Raw genomic sequence first — 11,405 nt, forward strand, 5'->3', positions numbered from 1 at the left:
TGTAATTTATTCAACCAATAAAGATTATTATTATTATTATATTGTTATTTTACTTTTTCTCTCTTATGAGGTAACTAAATCCTACACACACGGGCCGTAGCCAAGCGCTAGTAGGAGCTAGGTAATGGCAGCTGAGATGGATGAAGTCGTAAGGAACTTGCGGGTGAGGCGGCAAGTGTTGAGGATTACTGCCTTTTGGAGTAAATGATTAGTGTGATGAGGTATGTGTAATATATCGAGACTGCGTTGTAGGCTTTTAGGTACGATCCCAGTTGATGAGATGACTATGGGAACAATATGGATGGTGTCTGCACGCCACTGACGTTTCAGTTCTATTGCTAAGTCTTGATATTTACTAAGCTTTTCCGAAATTGTCGACTGTATGTTGTGAGTGTTAGGGATAGCTATGTCAATAAGATAAACAGTTTTATTAATTTTGTCATGTAGTGTGATATCGGGTCTATTGAAATGTATTGTTTTATCTGTGATTATGGTTCTATCCCAGTATATCCTGTATCTGTTATTTTCTAGTATGGTGTCGGGTTTGTATTTATAGTATGGGATCTTCTTATCTATAAAATTATATTTGTGTGCTAGATGTTGGTGTATAATAGCGCTCACTTGGTCGTGTCGATGTTTATAATCAGTTTGCGCAAGGGCTCGGCAGGCAGAAGTTATATGTTGAATGGTTTCAGGATTATAATGACAGTGTCGGCATGCATCTGATTGAAGATTAGAGGTGCGTATTATGTGCTTCTGGTAGTTCCGAGTGTCAATGACTTGATCCTGGATCGCGGAACATAAAAGCTTCCGTTTCTGGGAACAGTTCACCACGCCTCAGCCAAGCGTTTGACGCTGCTTTGTCAACATATGATTGCTGTAAATCGTGGTGGTGTCTTCCATGAAGGGATTTCTGCCTCCATAAAGCAGTTTTTTCGTTCATGTCAGTAATCCGTTCGTTTTTTTGCGGGTGTCGGTCCTTAAGGTTTAGTGGGGTGAAGCGTTTGTCTGCGAGCGTTACTGTTTCATGAAGTGGAGAGTATTCTGAGCGTTGATGGAAGTAGTGTCTCAGGGATGTAATTTGTTTGTTATGCAGATTGACTATATCTATTAAGCCTCGTCCGCCTTCACCTCTGGGTAGAGTCATTCGTTGGACACAAGATCTAGGATGGTGTTTTCGGTGGGCAGTTAGAGTAGTATTAATGATACGTTGAAGGTTGTGGAGCTCACATTGGGACCAGTTAATTATGCCGAAAGAATATGTAAGTACTGGGATTGCGTAACTATTGATTGCTTTAAATAAATTGTGGGAGTTGAGTTGAGATCGGAATTATTATTATTATTATTATTAATCTTCAATTAAATACTTAAGTGTCTGTGCGTATATCATCTTAAATTAGTACTTATTACAGTGAGGTGTTTGAACGTTTTTAAAGTGTAAAAAGTGAATCATAGTATTTCTGGTGAACATTTAATAATATAAACCCAAGTTGTCGGTGCTTGTAATATTACTGTATTCACTTTACCTGCTTTGCAATATTCTAAAACACTCCACACTCTACTGAGGGATATTTTTACCATACGTGATACATACGCGCTTGGCTCTTCATTACACATGGGTGCTGTGGAGACGGGCACGAGATCGCTTCCCGAAAAAAAAAAGGATTATTTTTCTTTTTTTTTTATATTATAAAGAAGATTTTATTTCATATACTTTTATCTTTCGCCTATAAAGAAAGCATTAACTATGAATAAATTTGGGTGTTGTACATCTACTGAAGCAGATCAAGCCAGCACACTGAACTGTAAGCTCTGTCACTATCGCTGTATTTTTCCTCAAAAAGAGAACAAAAAATTATCATCCGATCTTAAATCACCGTGGATTTGCCCCGATTGCTCCCAAAAATGCCGCGTTCCGAACTATCGTAATAAAGATAATACACCTGTTCGTGGCAATGCTCGCGACGTCAGCGATTGTAAAGAGGATTCGGCCGACGACAATATAACCCTGCGTGTTCGGCCGAAACAAGACCAGATCGGGCAGTCTCTACCTCGGGATATATAGAATATTATTAAATCGGAATTTAGTGCAATGAAACTGGACTTGAGCAGCATCTCTAATGAAATTACCTCACTGAGACAAGAAATACAGGATATCAAAATAGCTATGGGTTTTATCAACGACGAATACAATAAAATTAATGATAAAATATTTCAAATGGAGACAAAGTTTAAGGCTTTTGATGCTTTAGTTACCAGCGTTGAACACTTAAAGTCTGTATCCGAAAAAATAGAAATGGATATAAATACAAAGGATCAGTGGGTGAGACGCTCTAACATCGAAATCTGTGGTATTCCAGAAAAGAAGGGCGAGAACCGCCTCACAGAGGAAATTGCTGTTAAGGCTGGTTTCGACTTGAAGTCCTCGGATATTGATTTTGTAACACGTGTCGCATCTAATAGTCAAGTCAATAAACCCAAACGCATTGTTATCCGTTTGCAAGCGCGCTATAGAAAAGACGATTTTTTGGCTTGCCTGAAAAAGTTGAAGTTAATGTATAGTGATCTGGGCTTTGCAAAAAATGACTCTCGTATTTATTTTAATGACCATTTAACTAAATTTAATAAAATGCTCTTACAGCGTGACTGTACCAAATTCGCTAAAACGTCGTTTGAGTGCGATTTCGTTTGCTCACGCCGGTATCGTTAACAATACGATGTCGGAAGCTTCTCTGGGCACCGCGCGTTTGACTGTTCGTTCTAGATGTTCATCGAGCCCTAGTAACAGTGATAGTGTCGAAAGTGTTGTGAGTAAGGAGTCACAGCCTACACCGAAGTGAGCGCGACGCCCACGCCGCTCGCGCTGCACGCGCCGCTCGCGCTGCTCGCGCAGCTGCGTCTCGGGTTCCACGGTGAAAGACGACGAATTGGATCAAAGGTTTGAGGCACTCTCGCAACATCTGGTAAGTTACATCCAAAATATTATGCAACCGGGTACCGTGCAAGCGCCTCGAGCGGGTCTACCCTCACAACCTGCATTAGAGGAAAGATCTACACCTTTTCTTGTTAAACCCATTCCTGACTCTCGCGGCGGCGACCTACCCGCAAATATTAATAAATTAGTTGTAGGTGACATAGCGAAGTTAGATCTTACTATCAAAGGACCAACAATTGCTAGAGCCAACAACGAACGCGTTGCTAAAATGATGACGGTTCAACGTTTGGATTCTGAAGACTGGAACTCTGTGCGCTATATCGATACTCAAAAGAAATACGTTGCGTTCCCGGGTTTCATGGAACTAAAAGTTAACGAGGAATTGCGAAAGTTTGATGATCCTAAAGCTCCTTTACGATGGTTTCAAATGGAGCGTAGTTTTGCTGCGCTGTTCAACGCTGTCATGGCCCAAAATGAATCTGTAAATGAAGCTTTACAGTCTCTCATTGATTGGTCGGCAGAAAACCAATCTCAGCTCTCTCCTTCATCCATTTATGAGAAACTGAAAGAGCTTTTCGGAAGCGATTCGCCCTATTAAAGTGTATCACACGATATATTCCAAATAATCTGCGGAAAACGTGCAGAGGTATTGGAACTTCGTCGTCGTGCCATTGTCAAGGCTATTAAAAGCACGTACGTCCGGGAAGACATAGAAAAAATACCCCCCTCAGCCGAATATATGTTCAATCCTCAGGCTTTATCTGCATATGTGCAAAAAATTGGAGGGGTAGACAAACTTTAGAAACAGTATGCCGCATCCACAACTACTACGGCTTCTCGGCTTGTTTCTTCTAGCCCGTCAACTTCCAAAGACAAGAATTTTCGTTTTCGCTCTGCAAAGTCGGGAACCAATACAACCATTAAACAAAAAGATAAAAAAGAGCTCAATGCTCATCGCAACCAAAACAATTCTGGCTCAAGCCAAAAGAAAGAAAGAAAGAAAGAAAGAACACTTTTATTTGGGACCGTACAAAACATTTACACTAAAGAACATAAAAAAAAAAAATAACAATAAAAAATTAATTGATACAAAAAAGGGTTAAAAGAAACAAACAAAAAAAAAAAACTATATTACAATAAACATATATGACGTGTCCCAAATAGGTGTACCATTCAGCAATTAATAGGCGTGGAGTGGACACCTAATGCTGGTTTTCAATGGTACCCTCTTTGATAACTACTGACGGGCGGTGACCAAGTTATAATACGAATACTTAAATAAATATATATAGAATAGACAATAGACATTAAATATATAATATATTAATTAAATAAATCTGCACACATTAAATAGTAATTTTTCAATATAGGTATCTATTATTTTGTAAAAAAAAAACAAAACCAGTTACAGACAACTGGGAATGTCATCAGAATGCCACGTGCGCCGGTGGTCGTGAGACGTGCATGTTAGTATTATTATTTGTTTATTCTGCGTTTATTTTAAATAATGAACAAGAAAAGTGAGACCCAGAAAAAAAAAACAAAAAAAAAATTGTTGGACGTTGAAGTCGATGGTGAGTTATAAATATATTATGTAATTGGGTATATGAGCTCATATAAAAATATACAAAAACTTAATGTGTTTAACTCGTTAATAACGCAGCTGTATGACAAACATGCACCTATAAAACCAATTAAAAGGAAACATCTTCCAGCACCTTGGTTGACGGACCAAATAAAATACCTTATAAAACAAAAGAATAAGGCCAAGTACAAATTTAAATTAAATGACTCCGACTCTAACAGGGAGAAATATAACAAAGCGCGAAATCGTTGCAATACATCTTGTAGAGATGCACAACGACGCCATATTTATCAATCTGTCGAAAACGGCGACACAGCGAAAACATGGAAATTTCTCGAATCACTCGGAGTTGGTAAATCTTCTCATAATACCCCTGTTAATATAGATATTGAACTTTTGAGCCAACACTTCTCATCTTCAAACTCACTTAATAGTGGCGATAAAATAAACACATTAAATATTATTTCTACTTACCCAACTCCTACCTTTCCTCCGTTTAGCTTCACGTCTTTTTCCGAATGTGATGTTAAAAAGAACATTATGTCTATATCCTCGAATGCTGTTGGCACAGATAGTATCAGCCGTAATATGATCATTCCCATTCTCGACATTGTGATTCCCATTTTGACCCATATCCTAAATTTTTCCCTTACCTGCAGTAAGTTTCCTGATACATGGAAGGATGCGCAAATTATCCCCATCCCTAAAAAAGGTAATCCCTTAACAGCTTCTGATTTCCGTCCCATTTCAATTCTTCCTTTCCTATCCAAGGTCCTTGAAAAGCTCGTCTCACACCAACTAAATAGTTTCCTTAATGAGCATTCCCTTCTCAACCCTCTCCAATCAGGTTTCCGTGCAGGTCATAGTACGGCTACAGCTTTAGTTAAAGTCACAGACGACATTCGATTGGCCATGGATTCCAAACAACTCACAATCTTAGTGCTTCTTGATTTTAGTAACGCATTTAATTGCGTTGACCATGACATCTTGTTGAGTATGTTATGTTCTTTTAACATATCTCCATCCGTAAAAGACTGGCTTCAAAGTTACCTCAGTGGCCGAAGACAGCGAGTTCGTGTGGACGAAACATACTCGTCATGGCGCGAAGTCCGCGCTGGGGTACCTCAAGGTGGCGTGTTGTCTCCATTACTTTTCTCAATCTTCATTAATTCAATTACTCATGTCATCTCTTCTCTCTACCATATGTATGCAGACGATATCCAAATTTACCGACACTCAACCCTTGATAGATTATCTGATGCTGTCGCCGCCATCAACAATGATTTGTTGGCTATTCATAAATGGAGTCAACGGTATGGGCTTAACATCAATCCCGCAAAGTCACAGGTCATTGTTGTTGGCAGTTCAGCCATGGTGGCAAGGGTTGATTGGGCGGAGATACCACGGGTTGTGTACAATGGTACTAACTTGTCCTACTGCTCCACTGTTAGAGACCTTGGCATACAGCTTGATAGTACTCTCTCCTGGTCGGAGCATTTGAAGCAAATTGGAAAAAAAAAATACGCCTCCATAAGTTCTTTGCGACGACTTCAAAATGTACTGCCAATTCCTACCAAAACTATGCTTGCAAACTCTCTCCTTCTTTCAATACTCGATTACGCGGACGCAAGCTATCTTAATCTAACCGAGGACCAACTTAATTATCTTGAGCGATTACAAAATCTAGCTATTCGGTTTATTTTCGGTCTCCGAAAGTATGACCACGTTTCAGAGTTTCGTTCAAAGCTCAAGTGGCTTCCTATACGCCGTCGCCGGAACCTGCATACTCTTTCTCTTCTGTACTGTGTGTTATTTAATCCAAATGCTCCTCATTATCTGAAGGAGAAATTTGAATTTTTAGGAGACCAGTCTAGAATTCGACCAACACGTAGTCTCGTACTGAAAATGCCTGCTCATAACACCAAATTGTACAGCCAGTCGTTCACTGTTCAGGCTATAACTCTTTGGAACGACTTGCCATTGAGCATTCGACTGTCAAAATCCTTACATGCATTTAAAAACTCTGTTAAGAACTTATATCTCTCATCACAGTAATGACGACGACATGATTATGACAAATATTTAATAACGTCATATAAGTATGTATTATGTATATATATGTATGTATGTATGTATGTATGTATGTATGTATATATGTATGTATGTATGTATGTATGTATGTATGTATGTATGTATGTATGTATTTATTGATATATGTACGTATGCTTATTATTGAATATTTATTACTGTTATTTATTTTTGTATGTGTTTAGGTTGTATTTATTTTAAGAGTATTTTAAATTGCACCACCCTATACTGTCTTCCAAACACAATCCTCTAACCCAAGGTAGTCTGGAAGAAATGGCTAATAAGCCATAAGGCCGCCTTTTGTTTCACCATTAGTTTATTAGTTTGTATATTTTGTAATCGTTTGTAATTGTGCTTGTGGTGTACAAAAAAGTGTTAAATAAATAAATAACTAATGAAATATTATTATTTATTTCTAGACTACCCAACGATAAAATCAAATAGGTAACAATACCTCGTTATTAGCGGCAGTTTTCTCAGCATAACTAACATATAGTCGATGGAACAACACGATGCAGGCAACGGAGCCATACCAAAAGGGGGGATATAAAAGCCACAGACAAAGTAAACAAAATTTTAAAAGTAAATGACTTGAGTGGTTTTACGGGGGGTTGTCTAAGTCTCTTTCAAAAGAAGTGGGCGGCCTTGAAACCTCCACAGGCTATATTGGTATCAGGTGCCTGCATTCCTTTCAATCAAACACCTCCATTAATTTTTCCAACAAAAGAAGTTTTGAAGGAGTACCAGACTCCAAAGTCAATACTAATGTCTAACGAACTACAAAAAATGATTCAAACTGGAGTTCTAGAGCCTGCACCCCTTACCCCAAGTTTTATTTCCCCGTTGTTTATCATAACAAAGAGCAACGGAAAAAATCGGGTTATTTTCAATCTGAAAGCCCTAAATCGATACTTGTCACCAAAACATTTCAACTTGATAAATCACCATCAGACGCCCAAGTTCCTTCAATCAGGAGATTGGATGGCCAAGTTAGATCTCAGCCAAGCCTATTACCACTTGCCTATCAAAGTACAGCACAGGCGCTACCTACGCATCAGCTACGAAGGCAAATTGTGGCAGATGACCTGCCTTCCGTTCGGTTTAGCAGCGGCCCCAAAAATGTTCGCATCTGTGACGAACTGGACTGCAGAAATGCTTCGACACAAGGACTCCGCCTCATTGTCTACCTGGACGACTATCTCCTGGCACATCAGTCCAGGAACCAGCTGGAAGCCCAGGTGAAACTAGCTGTCCAATTCTTAACCAGTCTCGGATGGTACGTCAACTTGGAAAAGTCCATCGTCTCTCCGACAAGGTCAATAGAATTTCTGGGGATAAATTGGGATACACAAATCAACACCAAGTCCCTTTCTCCAAGAAAAGGTCTCAAAAATCAGTCGGTACATACAAGCGCGACTCGCAGCAGGCAGTTGGACCCTAAAGCAGGCACAACGCCTCTTAGGGTATCTCAACTTTGCAACCTTCATCACCCACCGGGGAAGGTTGCATTGCCGAACTCTGCAGCGCCAAAGCAACAAGCTTCGCCTGAACCCTCGAGCTCTAATGAAGTTCTCAGAGGAAGTCCATCAAAATTTGGAATGGTGGTTGGACAACATTCATCAAGTGACACCAATCCATCACGAGATGACGACGACAAATTACCTCGTTACGGACGCTTTCGATATACAATGGGGAGCATTAGTCAACAACAAGAGGTTACAGGGTGCTTGGGCTCGGCAGCAAAAAAGTTGGCACTGCAACATGAAAGAAATGTATGCAGTGATCGCCGCAATATCAGCCGAAGCAAAAAATTTGAAAGGCTCCACAGTGATTCTGCAAAGCGACAACCTGACCGTGATTGCCTTCATAAGAAACGAAGGTGGGACCAGGTCAGGGCCTCTCTTAGAGCTGACCAAGGTTCTGCTGACGTTGGTGGACAGCCTCAACATTGTACTCCTCCCACACCACCTACCGGGAGTTTACAATATGGAAGCCGATCACCTTTCGCGCAACCGCGCCGCTCCCGAGTGGCGGCTAATGCCAGAGGCCTCAGAAAAGATCTTGGGCGCATGGGGAACGCCCGAAATCGACCTATTCGCGTCAAGCCTCGCACATGTTGTTCCAAATTATGTCTCGTTAGACTTGGCAGACTCGAACGCTTGCTTTCACGAGGCCTTCAGCAGGCATTGGCATTACGACCTGGCCTGGATATTCGCTCCACCCAGCCTCCTGCCTCGAGTGCTGCAACACCTCAACTCAGCATCAGGCAAATTCATACTAATAACACCCAAGTGGAAGAAACCATTTTGGCGCCCAGACCTCAAAAACAGATCTTTAACTCGGCCGAGGAAAATTCAAGATTTGGAGACGAATCTCATAGACACATCCACAGCGCGGCCACCGGCTCAAGTGGACAGACTGCACCTGGAAGCTTGGCTCATTTCGGGTGGGATTCGTTGACCCACAATTGGTCTGAGGAAGAGAGACAACTTTTGTCATCCTGCTGGCGCGTTTCTACACTCAAAACTTACATCCCGGTATGGAAGAAGTGGTCGCGCTGGTGTTAAAGCAGTGGCATCGATCAGCGTGTGCCCACGCCAGCTGAGGTCGCACGCTACTTAGCCCACCTACACATAAAGGATAATTTAGCTTATAGTGCATAAGTTAGTTAATACCATATTAGTGCATAAGAGCGTAATATCAACGATCTGTGAGACTATCTCCAGCGCGAAGATTTCCTCCAGCCACATAGTCAAGCATGTGCTGAAAGCTGTCTCCATAGCAAAACCTCCTACGCCAAAGATACCTATTTGGGATGCAAGAGTAGTCATCAAGCATCTAAAAGTCGTTAGCCCCGATCCTGCGAGCCTATACGAAGTTTCAAGACGCACCGCCACGCTTTTGTTGTTAGCATCAGGGGTAAGAACTCTAAAAGAAATATCAGGAAAGTCCAGAGGGTCTATACCAAATCTTTTTATCACTACAAGAGACCCCGTAAAACCAGCAACACCGACGATAATTGGTGGCTGGGTAAAGAAAGAGTTATATGAAGCTGGCATCCAAGCTTCACCAGGTAGTTTCAGATCGGCGGTCTCATCCTTGAACTGGCTGGAAAAGTATCATATAAACGATATTCTAAATAAAGCCAATTGGCAACATGAAAGTACATTTAGAAAATTCTATTGTAAGCCGATTCAATCTACGATGATTGTAGATTCAGAAAAATCATTGTCCCAATTTTCAAATAACTGGTTATTTACTTGATTAAAAATATTTTAATCATACTCAATTGAGAGATAATTTTCATTTTTCATTGTATACATACATAACTACTATTTTTAATATACACATCCTTTATCACATTGTTGCGTTGTTTATTTTCAATAAAATTTTATCCACAAGCCACCAGGAGATAACAAACAAGTCTCTCATAATGGACTTCAGACGTCAAACGGAACACATAATATACAAATTTTACCAGAAAATAAAATTTTTATTATGTTTCCTGAGACGTCTGAAGTCCAGGTGATGTCTTCCTGGTGAGCCATCATCATTATGAACTCCCAATGACGAAAAATTATAGCGGCTTGTGGAACTAAACATTGCAAAGTAAGTTGAGGGCGCCACTGAGCAGTCGTTTTGGAGGGAAAACGAAGACATCTAGCGGCCAGCAGGCGGAACAAGTACAATGTACTCTCTCATAATGGACTTCAGACGTCTCAGGAAACATAATAAAAATTTTATTTTCAGGTAAAATTTGTATATTATTATGTTTCAATTGTCATTTTTTGTTTTACTTATTGCATACATAAATAGCTGTTTCTTTTTTCTATGTTCAATCTTAATTAATTTATTTTATTTAAATAATGCTTTATTACTGCGACTTTATAACAAACTAATGATTACCAAACTTTATTTGCTTGACAAATGTATGAACATTTTTATTATTTTTAAATTTGTGAATATTAATTATGCTTATAATCCTCGGTCACCGTGTTGGATCATAATAATTTAAAAATTTATTATCAAAATGTTTGTGGGTTGCGCACCAAAACTAACTTATTCTATAAAAGTTTGCTTCTTAATGATTTTGACATTATATTCTGTTTAAGTGAAACCTGGCTATTGGATTCGGTGCTTAGTTCTGAGCTTTTTGACTATCGTTATATTGTATATCGATGCGACCGCAACTATGAGGGTCGTGGTGATAAAATGGGCGGCGGAGTGCTAGTTGCATTACGTCGTGAGTTTGAAGTACACAGTTTTGAAAGGGTAATTTTTGATCAATTTGCAGCTGAAGCCATAGTTGTCACTATTCGTCTTAAACAATCACGCTTGCTAAACATTTACTGTTCTTACTTTCCTCACTGCCCGCAGCAAGTAGAGTCCGAAAATTACTTTTTTGATTTAATCTCTAAATTACTTTTTGATAAACCTAACGATATTTATTTAATCCTGGGCGATTTTAATGTAAGCAATGGGCAATGGATACAGGTCGAAGATTATATGGAGTTGTCCGACTCTCTCGGAGACTCATTAGTAACTATATTACACAATTTTCTGTCTTTTTCCAATCTAAAGCAGTATAATGTTATTTGGAACTGTACTGATCGTTTATTAGACTTAGTTTTTTGTAATCGAAACTGTAATGTCTCTAAATGTCCGTTTCCCCTACTCGATGAAGACAAATACCACCCGGCTCTAGAAATATCTTCATTGCAAGTACATGCCGAATTAATGCGTCACTCTCCCCATTCAATCCGTCTTTTTCATAAAGCCAATGATGAGGCAATTAAC

The 11,405-nt window shown here is 39.7% G+C and overlaps 1 protein-coding gene across 1 annotated transcript; it reads left to right on the plus strand.

Moving 5' to 3' along the window:
* Positions 1 to 2,984: 2,984 nt before the first annotated feature.
* Positions 2,985 to 9,068, plus strand: LOC125075494. The gene is made up of 3 exons (XM_047687209.1): positions 2,985 to 3,448; positions 7,714 to 7,923; positions 8,006 to 9,068. Exons 1-3 carry the CDS (start codon positions 2,985 to 2,987, stop codon positions 9,066 to 9,068), a joined length of 1,737 nt encoding a protein of 578 aa, XP_047543165.1.
* The last annotated feature ends 2,337 nt before the right edge of the window (positions 9,069 to 11,405 follow it).

Source organism: Vanessa atalanta, chromosome W (assembly GCF_905147765.1).
Source record: "Vanessa atalanta chromosome W, ilVanAtal1.2, whole genome shotgun sequence".
In the NCBI taxonomy this organism is placed as follows: Eukaryota; Metazoa; Arthropoda; class Insecta; order Lepidoptera; family Nymphalidae; genus Vanessa; species Vanessa atalanta.